This window comes from Bacillus rossius, chromosome 2, assembly GCF_032445375.1.
Source record: "Bacillus rossius redtenbacheri isolate Brsri chromosome 2, Brsri_v3, whole genome shotgun sequence".
Taxonomy (NCBI): domain Eukaryota; kingdom Metazoa; phylum Arthropoda; class Insecta; order Phasmatodea; family Bacillidae; genus Bacillus; species Bacillus rossius.
Genome location: NC_086331.1, coordinates 131,963,032 through 131,976,286, shown reverse-complemented (window position 1 = coordinate 131,976,286; position 13,255 = coordinate 131,963,032). Strand labels below are relative to the sequence as shown.

The 13,255-nt window shown below is 41.3% G+C and overlaps 1 protein-coding gene across 5 annotated transcripts in view; it reads left to right on the top strand.

The window, feature by feature from the left end:
- Positions 1-13,255, top strand: part of LOC134529848 (chloride channel protein 2) — a 207,082-nt gene that overhangs the window by 169,981 nt on the left and 23,846 nt on the right. For all 5 annotated transcript variants that reach the window (XM_063364358.1, XM_063364357.1, XM_063364355.1 and 2 more), the window contains 3 exons: positions 1,541-1,672; positions 6,941-7,103; positions 9,349-9,464. In XM_063364358.1, coding sequence (XP_063220428.1) covers positions 1,541-1,672; positions 6,941-7,103; positions 9,349-9,464 — 411 coding nt within the window. The remainder of the gene's footprint in view (positions 1-1,540; positions 1,673-6,940; positions 7,104-9,348; positions 9,465-13,255) is intronic.

Here is a 13,255-nt window from a genome sequence, read left to right as displayed (position 1 = left end):
AACGTTGATCAGTGCATATCAAAAAATTTACTGCGATTGTAATAATTTAATCAACAGTTGGTCTCTTATGTAAAAAATGTGTGCGTGGAGTCGATGCACGACAGAAGTAAACTTCTTGCTTATTATATTATTAGGTTTAGTATATATACTTCTCTTTGGCTGTGGTCGCAGTTCAAAAAAATATGCACGTATGCGAGTATGCAAGTGTGCAAGTATGCGTGTGTGCAAGTTTGCGAGTATGCAAGTGTGCAAATATGAGAGTGTGCAATATGTGAGTGTGCAAAAATGCGAGTGTGCAAGTATGCAAGTGTGCAAGTATGCGAGTATGCAAGTGTGCAAATATGAGAGTGTGCAATATGTGAGTGTGTAAGTATACGAGTGTGCAATTATGCGAGTGTGCAAGTATTTGAGTGTGCAAGTATGCGAGTATGCAAGTGTGCAAGAATGCAGCGTCATTTCTACCTCTCCCCTGCCGCCTCCTCCTCCTCTACCTGTTCCCCCACCACGTACCTAACTGTTCCCCTCATGCGATCGGAAATTTAATAACGCTTGAAAATTGTAAATTGTAGCCCCCTCAGCAAATAAGTTTCACTTCAAAAATAACAGCAAAAAAATTTAAATCTCAAATAGTGACACTCATTTCCCTTGAATATTATTCTATGTTTAACCATAAAAAAGTGAGGGCGGCATTTCTGACGTGACCACTGAAAAACTGAGTTCCCATGATGCAATCCCCGCAGTGACGAACAGCACAGACAGTTCCGAAGTGTGTACCAGACCGGTGCGGCGCACATAGAAAGTCACGCGGTGGTAGTAATCATATATATAGGTACATAAAGTCTCATGCACAGCAAGGGCATTAGAGAAGACCATGCACTATACAGATAAATGACATTGGAGAGGGAATTGGCAGTGGCCTATATGTAGCCAACGTTGCCTGAGCGACTTCGGGAAACCGTGGAAAGAAATCAGGAGGCAGGACCGGAAATGCAAGGTCATTGACCTGTTACTGCGTCATCTCTGTCCATAATGACATATAAAGCCTGGGTGCAAAGTGTTGACTACATTTGCCACAAAACTAAAGTGCTAAAATTAAATAGTATATTCAAAGATTTTATTTTATATTTAAAAATTCACACACATTTAATTATAAACTTTGTAATATGTGAAATATAAATCAAAAACTATCTAAGCAGGTGCATTTTAAATGTATTTGTAGCAGATTTGACAGTATTATTTAGAGTGTAACATCTCACCAGTGTTTAAGAGCAGTTTCTATTATCCCCAAGCCTCTAGACATCTTGTGTGTAGTATATGTTCATTTTTTTTATTGTATAATTGTTATGTTTCTATTGTTTTTTACTTAACTTTTATTTTAAGTGTACCTATCACAATCAAAATGCACCATGTAGACATTTTGATCACTTTTCTACTCCAGATGTGTCTGGCAAATATTAATGCAGATTTGTAAATACAATTTTTTTTTATTTTGTCAATGATATATTGATTCAAAATAACTAATCTTATTCTAACTGATCAGGTTACTGGACTGTTCTCCAACTTCTCTTGGACGAAGAAAGAGTTGACTACGGAGGAGCTGGAAGTTGTCAATCACTGGGTGACGCCGTACACTAATGTCTTCGTCAGCCTTACAGGTTTTATTATTTTTAATGTAAGTATAATACTTTTATAAGTGGGGGGAAAAAATGGTTCGTAAGGATAGCCCAATTAATTTTAAACAGTTTTATTTACTACTAATATTTTAATTACTAATTAAATCACCACACCTAACGTCGGTTCACAAATCACTGAGTATCTGTCCAGTCCACAGTTCGCACTCCTCACTGGAGCTAGGCTCGACAGTGATTCACCCTTCACCTCGCGCCTGTCCACACACACAGTCTCGTGCCACTCAGTCGCACTCTCTCGATCCCGTCACTCCAGGTCCCGCCACTCGGCGAACTCAAACTTCACTCATCTCGCCTGATGGAACTGCAGTGGAGGCCAGCGTCTCCGCTTTTATACCCGTGGCCGTCTTTCTGGAACATGGAGTGGTTGTAGCTTAACGTTTAAGAAGCTTTTTCTTGACTCCTCCTTATTATCCAACACTTTCGCTTGTCTGACGTTGTGCCGGCCCATTTTGTAGGCTAAGCGAGACTCTACTGTATTTGAATGACCTGCAACATTTCTTTGAAGATTTTCCATACCTGACTGTGCAAGAAGTCATCTTTAGTCCCCTGGACCACTTCCACAACATTATGAATTATCACACGTGGAAACCTCTTTCACCGATTTACAACAGTGTGCTAGAGCTTTGTGGGTCGTTTCCAAAAAACTAAAATTTCAACGCATCAGATATTAAATTTCGAAAAATCTCTCGTGCGAGTCGAGATACCTTCTCCTTGGCTTCCTGATATTCTTTTTTTTTTGTCTGATGTTCTAGGCCTCTTTTCCTATGATCAGTTTCGCTATGGCTCTGCATATGTACAGGTGGTTGCCCGCTTGTTATGTAAGGGCTTGCACGCCCGCGACCAGTTTCTTCTCATCAATCTTTTTTCAGGAGCAGCATTTACTGTAGTGAATGTTTAGCCAAGGGTATCATGCTATAATCTTGAGGTTAATATTTTTCATGTGAACGAGTTGAATATCACGGACAGTCTTATGTTACATTTCCCTTTAGTAGAGTATTTCATTAGTTTAAAAATTTGGTTCTGGTCACCCATTCTTGAATTCCATTTGGCAATGAACGTTAATAATGTCTTTTGAGTTATTGAGCATTTCTTATTGTTTAATGTTCACCTTTTTCATTTTTCGAAAATTTCCTCTGGTGAGAAGTAATGCATAAGCTATTATTAGGCAAACAGACCATTGAAAATTAAATCATGATATTATGGTAGCCATATATTTGGTGGTGTGGCGTGCCAGAAATGTTTGAATCTCCTGCTCATGTATATATAACATGACTTTTATTATTACAATACAGCATTAAATGTTTTTCGCAAAGTTTAAATCAATTTTACTAAGCAATAATTTGTCAAGTAGATAAATTAACATTATTAACCTAAAACTTTGTATTAGAACCTCTATCCCGAGGTTTTTTTTATGCTATTAGTTATGGACACACTCAACAGATAGCGTCACATGCCGTGCGAAACATGGTTTCAGTTTCGACTGTAAGAGTTCCACTTTGTATCTCCCTCCTTGTTCTGTGGGTACGTGCCCCGTTAGGTATGCTGTGTTAACGAGTATTTTATTGCTATGGTGCCAAAATAAAAATAAATATCTTTAAGCTATTTGTCATTACAATCATTTTACTTGGTGTACGAGTTTGTTTCGCGTTTACTGTAGGATAGATTCATCTATGCTATAGCTAATTTATATTTGTGCAACACTAAAGTGAATTAAATGAAAATTACCTTAATTCTTCTGGAAAAAGTATTGTTATTGTAAAAATTTTTGTCGCTAATTTAATATTGGTGTGTATGTACTTGCGGGGTTAGTATTTCACTGAGTCACCTGTTTGTGCTCTGTTAATGCTGTGTCAAGTTCAATTGCTAGAAGTCTGTAAAAGCTGGCTGGTAATTTATGTAAAATATTTGTGAACTTGAAACAACCCAGATTACAGCCTTCCTCATACAATCCAGTAAGAATAATTTGTTATAAATGTTTTTGTCAAATTTCAGGTTAGATGTAAAATTTTTTGCTTTCGAAGTTATTGTGAACGTGATTTTCCGGGTTTATCGTTTTTATTTTTAAAATTCATAAGTTTATTATTTCAAGTAATTTTTTTGCTAGCTTCTTTGTGTGGGAAGGCATGCTGACGTGATTTTCCTTCGTTATTTCCACGACCGAGGCTTTGTTTCACACGCTAGGCGTGTGAGTCACGGTCACGGGAGTGTAAGAAAGAGACAAAATCGCAGCATCGTGGGAACAGAAGTAAGCATTTCGTGGAAGCCTCCGTTACCATGCGCCGTGATTGGCTGAGGATTACGTCAGCGAGCCCAGAACACTGCCCGCACAAAGGGAAGGAAGGTTGTAAAATTCAGTCATTGTCCGAGCACTGGACCGAGTAGTCATTGTCCGAGCACCGGACCGAGCAGTCATTGTCCGAGCACCGGGCCGAGCAGTCATTGTCCGAGCACCGGACCGAGCGGTTGTTGTTCGGGCAGCGGGCCGAGCAGTCATTGTCCGAGCACCGGACCAAGTAGTCATTGTCCGATCACCGGGCCGAGCAGTCATTGTCCGAGCACCGGGCCGAGCAGTCATTGTCCGAGCACCGGGCCGAGCAGTCATTGTCCGAGCACCGGACCGAGCAGTCATTGTCCGATCACCGGGCCGAGCAGTCATTGTCCGAGCACCGGACCGAGCAGTCATTGTCCGAGCACCGGGCCGAGCAGTCATTGTCCGAGCACCGGGCCGAGCAGTCATTGTCCGAGCATCGGACCGAGCAGTCATTGTCCGATCACCGGGCTGAGCAGTCATTGTCCGAGCACCGGACCGAGTAGTCATTGTCCGAGCACCGGGCCGAGTAGTCATTGTCCGATCACCGGACCGAGTAGTCATTGTCCGAGCACCGGACCGAGTAGTCATTGTCCGAGCACCAGGCCGAGCAGTCATTGTCCGAGCACCGGGCCGAGCAGTCATTGTCCGAGCACCGGACCGAGCAGTCATTGTCCGAGCACCGGGCCGAGTAGTCATTGTCCGATCACCGGACCGAGTAGTCATTGTCCGATCACCGGACCGAGCGGTTGTTGTTCGGGCAGCGGGCCGAGCAGTCATTGTCCGAGCACCGGACCGAGTAGTCATTGTCCGATCACCGGGCCGAGCAGTCATTGTCCAAGCACCGGGCCGAGCAGTCATTGTCCGAGCACCGGGCCGAGCAGTCATTGTCCGAGCACCGGACCGAGCAGTCATTGTCCGATCACCGGGCTGAGCAGTCATTGTCCGAGCACCGGACCGAGCAGTCATTGTCCGAGCACCGGGCCGAGCAGTCATTGTCCGAGCACCGGGCCGAGCAGTCATTGTCCGAGCATCGGGCCGAGCAGTCATTGTCCGAGCATCGGACCGAGCAGTCATTGTCCGATCACCGGGCCGAGCAGTCATTGTCCGAGCACCGGACCGAGTAGTCATTGTCCGAGCACCGGGCCGAGTAGTCATTGTCCGATCACCGGACCGAGTAGTCATTGTCCGAGCACCGGACCGAGTAGTCATTGTCCGAGCACCAGGCCGAGCAGTCATTATCCGAGCACCGGGCCGAGCAGTCATTGTCCGAGCACCGGACCGAGCAGTCATTGTCCGAGCACCGGGCCGAGCAGTCATTGTCCGAGCACCGGACCGAGCAGTCATTGTCCGATCACCGGACCGAGTAGTCATTGTCCGATCACCGGGCCGAGTAGTCATTGTCCGATCACCGGGCCGAGCAGTCATTGTCCGATCACCGGGCCGAGCAGTCATTGTCCGAGCACCGGGCCGAGCAGTCATTGTCCGAGCACCGGGCCGAGTAGTCATTGTCCGATCACCGGACCGAGTAGTCATTGTCCGAGCACCGGGCCGAGCAGTCATTGTCCGAGCACCGGGCCGAGCAGTCATTGTCCGAGCATCGGACCGAGCAGTCATTGTCCGATCACCGGGCCGAGCAGTCATTGTCCGAGCACCGGACCGAGTAGTCATTGTCCGAGCACCGGGCCGAGTAGTCATTGTCCGATCACCGGACCGAGTAGTCATTGTCCGAGCACCGGACCGAGTAGTCATTGTCCGAGCACCAGGCCGAGCAGTCATTATCCGAGCACCGGGCCGAGCAGTCATTGTCCGAGCACCGGACCGAGCAGTCATTGTCCGAGCACCGGGCCGAGCAGTCATTGTCCGAGCACCGGACCGAGCAGTCATTGTCCGATCACCGGACCGAGTAGTCATTGTCCGATCACCGGGCCGAGCAGTCATTGTCCGATCACCGGGCCGAGCAGTCATTGTCCGATCACCGGGCCGAGCAGTCATTGTCCGAGCACCGGGCCGAGCAGTCATTGTCCGATCACCGGGCCGAGCAGTCATTGTCCGAGCACCGGGCCGAGCAGTCATTGTCCGAGCACCAGGCCGAGTAGTCATTGTCCGATCACCGGACCGAGTAGTCATTGTCCGATCACCGGGCCGAGCAGTCATTGTCCGAGCACCGGACCGAGCGGTCGTTGTTCGGGCGGCGGGCCGAGCAGGCTGTGGCCGGGCAATGGCTCCGTGTATTTTTTTTTTATTTACAGTTAGTTTTCTTTGTGTTGTCTGTTGTGCGAAATATACTGTGATTTTTACATAAATGAATACAACAGGTAATACATCGAACTTTGCGTATAAATTTCTTCTTTCTTCATGACCTGCAACCTGTATGTTCCACTCATCTCCAAATTTGAACTAGCCGGAGGTGGTGAGTGGTAACAAACGTACGTTGGTATGTAATTTATTTGTTAACTGGAATCCTACAGATTATTAAATATTCATTTTGAATTTTAATATATAGCTTGTAACTCTTGTACTTTTGGGTAATGTTATGAAAATTATTTATTCAGAACTATTAAAGAACGTTAGGATGTTTGAACATTTTTGTGTTTCAATTTTTACGACCTTAATAAATTTATTAAACTGTTTTTTAGTTTCTGGTCATAGAACCAGGATGTACGTCATTTTTTGGGTCTCCTTACAAGAAGTTGGTGTACTTACATCTAACACCAAATGTTTAATTTGAGTGCAATGGGAATGGCTATGTATACGCAGCACTAACTGGTAGCTATAACTTTTAAGTTTCTAATCCATGAAATGTATCGAAAAACAATCATGCAGATAATAATGATGGTTTTTATTCTGAAGGGGTATTATAATTTCTTATTATTTCGGTGTACATAAATGTGTGATTAAGATGATAAAACATTGTACCATAATTTGAAAATGTTTTCAGTTTGTATTCTCCGTGATTGGATCAACAATCCCAGTACCATCAGGAAGTTTTATTCCAGTGTTCAAAGTTGGAGCAGCTTTAGGGCGCATTATGGGAGAAGTGATGAGTATCTTGTTCCCAAGTGGCGTCAGTTACGGAGGATCTATAAATCCCATCATACCAGGTATTCACACTTCTGCTTCGTCATCGAAACAGTATTAATTTATTAATCATAAATAAGTCTGTAAAAGTTTTAAGTACATGCAGTGCACTTTTTAAAAAATGTATTTTCATTTTTAATATGTCATGTAACTCGGAGATTATCATTGCGTCATCACATTTTGTTTCTGCAAGTTGTCTACATTATATTTTCTTATGGACGTACACAATTAAAAATTATGTATATCTTTGCAATTGTTTTTATAAATCCTAACTAAGCCATGTTAGTTCACCAGCATTTAATATTTCCAAAATAATACTTTTTTTTTTGTGTATTGATAAAATAGTTTTTTAATTTTAAAACTAACAACTCTGGATCTTGATAGTTTATTGGCATATTGTCAAATGTAACATGTGATATATGTACTTACATGTTTAACAGCTCTGGGTAGTTGGGCTGAGAACATAACATTGAAATGCACATAAAATGCATCCATTTCTTGTTTCCACTGATGTTTATCATCACATATCAAAGCTCTAGCCAACTTGTTAGCTGAGTGGTTGGAGCTTCTGGCTAGTGTTTGGTGGTTCCTGGTTCAATTCCTGGCCATGTCAGGGAATTTTCACTTCCCCGGATTACGGATTTGTGTTGTCACCTCAACTCCACACTATGGCAGTAATTAGTAAACCACAAGAGAATCACCGTGCTCTGAGACTTCCATCACCTCTGCATTAAAAAAAGGCACCGTGTTTATTTTTATAGCTTATAGCTGTCAAAGAAAAATTTGTACTTTAAAGTGAATTTCTGAATTTTAATTTTATCACCTTTAATTGTTCAAGTAAACTGTTCTAAAAATCTGAGTGATTAAGCAGTGTTTTGAACATCCGACATAATGTTTGGCAGTCTAGCATCTCAACCACTAGACCATTTAGCACACTAATAAATCTCCCAGTTTCAGTGGTATATTATAAGAGTTTAATTTTAGGCTGTTTACAACAAAAACATCAATTTGAAGGTAATCTAAACTAGTTTTTCTTAGAAATGTTCAATATGTCAGTACTTTTAGTTATACGGCACACATCCGACCTCAAGTCAAATTCTTCCCACACTTTGGTTAACAAGTTCGGAGTAATGGTAGCAATAACCTCTTCAATTATGTGTCTCATTAGGCAGTGTCGGAAGGTAGACACAATCTTTTATAGAGCCCCAATCGCATGGCGTTACGTCAGGTGAACGTGGAGGCCAGCGAAAAAGAGCTCTGTCGTCTCGACCATTACGACCAATCCACCGGTCAGGGACTTCGACGTTCAACCACTCGTGCAAAGAGATTCCAACGGGGAGGGCTGAAATTACATATTCACTCCTAGCAAATTGCAGAACACAAATACTTTATGCTCAGAAGTCACCATTTTGTGTAGGTGGCACTGCAAGCGAGAAAACAACAAAGCAGTATTCCCAAATGTGCTTATCTAAAACTGTTTGAGTTACTCTTTTGTTTTGTCTTTGAACCAAAACTCTACACTGCTTACAGTTTATACTATAAAAATTTATAACTGGGACATTCTTTTATGGACATGCTGTATTTTTGTGAGAATATCACAGCTTTATAACAGTGTGTAAGTACACACAACTTGTTTAATGATTGTCTAAGTGGTCTTTATAATGCTGAAAATTTAATTTTAATACTTAATTGCCAAGGAAACAATAATATTAACTTTAAAATTTATTAATGTTTTCTTTCTCAGTATCATTTAATAGAATTGAGTATTTTGATTTTACATACCTACATTTTATGTTATGTTTCTAAACCAGTTTTATGGTAACATGCCCTACCAGAAGCAACTGTTAACATAACATGGTTCAGATAAATATTATTAAGACTCATGGTGTTTTAGCTTAACTATTTATTAAATAGTTCTATCAAATTGTAATGTTAATGCTACAAGCTAAGTTTCAGCTCCTTTTTTTTAGCTTGTGTCAAAATAAGTAACTGTTAAGAGATTAAATAAAATCTAGGTATACCATTTATTTTTTTAATTTATAGGCTTATTTGTATAAGTTTTGACTACATTTTAAATAAATTCTTAGAAGTTTTTTTTTATGCAGTGTTTTTTTTTTTTTCATATTTAAGCTTGAAATTTGCCAATGTAAAGCCTATCTCTTAAACATCATAGAAAACCAAAAACTTATGTTAGGCTTAATAATAATACCAAATCTAAGACCCTTTATTAAATTAATGTATGTGTGTTTTATTTTCTTATTTTTCTAGGAGGATATGCGACTGTGGGTGCGTGTGCTTTTTCTGGAGCAGTCACACACACAATTTCTGTTTCTGTCATAGTGTTTGAGATGACCGGTCAGATAACCCACATAATTCCTATTATGGTGAGTTTTACCATTTATAAATATATATAAAATCCATGCAGCTGGGTTTTCATGTAATTTTATGTTGCAAGGAACATTTTTATATTTCACAAGATCCTACAGAGTTGAATATTGGAAAAATTCTGTGTGGCATCAGAAAATCTGATAGTTATCAAGTTATCATCCAACATAGGTTCTGGATATTGTTGTGTGAAAAGAGTTATAAATTTATAAAAAAAATTAACATTTCAACACGCAGTAGTGCATTTCACGTAAAGGGTTTGGTTTATGTCTCGCGATTGTACAGTATGTCCATAAAATAATGTTTCAGTTATGAATTTTAATAAACCGTTTTAGATAAGCGCATGGCTAGTACTGCTTTGTTCTCTCGCTCGCAGCGCCACCTGCGCAAAATGGCGACTCCTGGGCGTAAAGCGTTTTGTGTTCTGCAATTTGCTAAGAGTGAATCTGTAATTTCAGTTCAACGTGTGTATCTGGAGGTCATATTATCCTCATGAACTTATAGAGCACCAAAGCGATTCCCCAAAATTAAACGTTTTCTGCACTGTGACCCGACTTCAAGTGTATGGACCATTTTGTTTCGCTGAAGCTACAGTAACAAGGGTGGCTTATCTGGATATGTTGAAACAATGGCTATTTTCCTAATTACTAGAGGATGAACCTATAAACTTTATTTGGCAACAGGATGAATCCCCTCCCTGTTGGAATCTCTTTGTACGAGAGTGGTTGGACGTCGAAGTCCCTGACCGTTGGACTGGTTGTAATGGTCGAGACGACAGCTCTTTTTCGCCGGCCTCCACGTTCACTTGACATAACGTCTTCGTGTCTACGTTCCGCCGCTACCTAATTATTTGCCAGAGTTGAGACACAGAATTGAAGAGGCTATTGCTTCCATTACTCCAGACGTGTTAACCAAAGTGTGGGAAGAATTGGACTTTAGGTTGGATGTGTGCCGTATAACTACAAGTGCTGACATATTGAACATTTGTAAGAAAAAAATAGGTTAGATTACCTTCAAATTGATGTATTATTTGTTGTAAATAGTCTGTATTAAACTGTTATAATAACCATTAAAATTGGGACATTCTTGTGGACAGCCTGTATATTGTGCACAGGCGCTTGTTAATTGAGCTGGTGCAGGCGGGAGGAGTGGGGATGAACCCATGACCCTCGCCACACGAGCAATCATGGCTACCGGGAACCCACAGAAGTTCACGCAGACGTAGGCGTGACTCGCAGCCAAGTCGCCAACACGAAGTAACCATATTCACATGTTTTGTAGGATTCACAAATTTCAGTTAATCTAAGTCATAAAAAATTTTATATATTAGATGAGTAAATGGTGTTGTAACCCGCCCTTATCGACGAACTCCGCCTGTTGTCGTTTGCTCCGGCTGCTACTGGGTGAACACGAGGATGGTTGTGGGGTTTAGTTGAATAAAATACTTATAGTGATTTAAATGGCCGATCACGTAATTTGGCTAATTAGTTTCCTAGAAAGACTAATAAAATACCTTGAGGCTGGCTTGTACGCTTCAGGCCCCAGAAAATGAATCCAATGTTAAACAGTGCCGTGACCCTTCGAAGGCCGGACTCGTCTCCTCGCCTTCGAGGCGGTATTCAGACTCCCTTGTCTCTCGTGGAGGCCTTCTGTGCCCCCGGCCCTCTCCCGGTCCACCAACCAGAGCTCATGGCCTACCCTAGGCCCCGCCCCTGTAGCCAGATTACGTGATAGTGGGCAGAGCTTTATTAGTAGAGACACGGAAATTTCGCGAATCGCGATATCGCGAAATAACACCGCAATTTACCTTAATTCGCGACAAAACACCGAAATCGCACAGCATCGAGAAATAAAACTGATAATAATGAATAGACCACCCATGCAAGACATCGCGAAAAACAAGTAAACACGACGTTGACGGCACATCGCCATTTTTCTAAGTTTCAACATGGCCGCTTTGTAGTAATGAAAGTAAATAATGATTTACAGTATTCCCGTCACGTAATCATTACAATTTGAAACGAAAGCAGTAATTGCAATCATAAACTAATTAAAAAGAGAAAAATGTACCTGAGCATCAACACAAAGTTAATAAAAAATACCGGCGATGTTTTCAACACAATATAGCTGCCATGATTTTCAACCCGCTGTATTTACACATTAATCTTGTAGAGAAATATAAAATTTTAATTCTTCCTTTCATGTTGAACAGTTAACAACCTCATGCTTTCAACTACGTTTGACTGGCTTGACAACCTACTCGTTAGGCCCGTTCCACAATGACACGGAAACGGAGACGGAACACGGAAACGAAGACGGATTTAACGGAACAGAGCCTCTACAATAGCACGCAAACGGAGACGGACCCGCACGGACCTGCTCAGCAGTGCTGAAGTCTTCCGTTTACGTTACTCCGTTAGACCAATAGGAGCACGTTATTTATTCACTGCAGTTGTCAAGCTACAGTTGCGCGTTCATGTTAATTAAGATATTAGTTTTGACTAATGTTGGTTTCCGTATTTTCGACTACTTTTTTTTGCGTGAACAACAAAACAAGATTTGTTTTGAAATTTGAATTGTGCACGTGGGTTTCATCATGACAAATTTTGATGAACATTTAATTTTCATGGTTAAAGATATACCTGCTCTATATGAGAAGACGGAGGAGGACTACTTTACCACCGCCAAAACGCAAAAAATAAATAAATAAATAAATAAATAAAAAAAAATTGACTTACTACATTACCAAGTTAACAACCATACATTTCGATTTAACAGGTAGCTCACTTGATACTCGTAGTTTTCAGTTACGTCACGCTCGCTCTTTCTTATTGGCTAAGATTTCTTACGGGTCCGTGTATTGTAGAACGAGAAAAATTCGGACGGAACGGAACAATACTCCGTTTTCGTCTCCGTTTCCGTCTGTTCCGTTTCCGTGTCATTGTGGAACAGGCCTTAGAGCTGTAGGTGTAGCAAACCGTATGTATTCGGTACTGACTGAGTAACGGGTGCGCCATCTAGTATCGAGTAACGAAACGTTACACACGGCTGGATTTCGTTACTCGCATTTTTCGTATGTTTTACGCATGCGCGCGCATATTCGATGAATTTACGTTACAGAGAACGATGTTTGTTTATTAAGTATAATATGGAAATTTGTCGTCCAAGTTTTTTACTGTTTATAAGAAAGTATTTTTTACAAATTAGAAATATGTATGTTTTTGTTATTTATTATCGCGTATTTTCACGTTTTTTGTTGTTTTTATCTTAAAAGAGATAATATAATAAAACCGCTCTAATGAGATTTAATTGTTTCTTGGTTAACAAAAACTGTTAATTATCAAATATTGTTAATTGTTTATATTCTATTTATTATTATTTACGTGACGTCATACTGTACGCGTACGCATTACGACTCGATTCGTTGCTGCAACATAACATTGCATGTTATGCGGTATCAGAAGTAACGAGTAACGTAGCGACACGATAGTAACGAGTACTAATTGTTATAGTAACGAATACATACGGGTACACTTTTTTTCGTTACTTTTACACCTCTACTACTCGTAAACATGAACACATGGCACTACGCCGATTGATAAGCAAAATCAGTGACCTTTAACTGCCGTAACTACACTTCTCAGCAAATGCAATACGACCGCAGAGCAAGTGAATACGGCGTCAACGGGACAAAGAACAGCAGCAAGAAATATTAAAAGAATACTAAGTTGAGACATGCCGTGCCGAGGCAGCGCGCTAGGCGACACCGGGCCGTGCCGAGGCAGCGCGC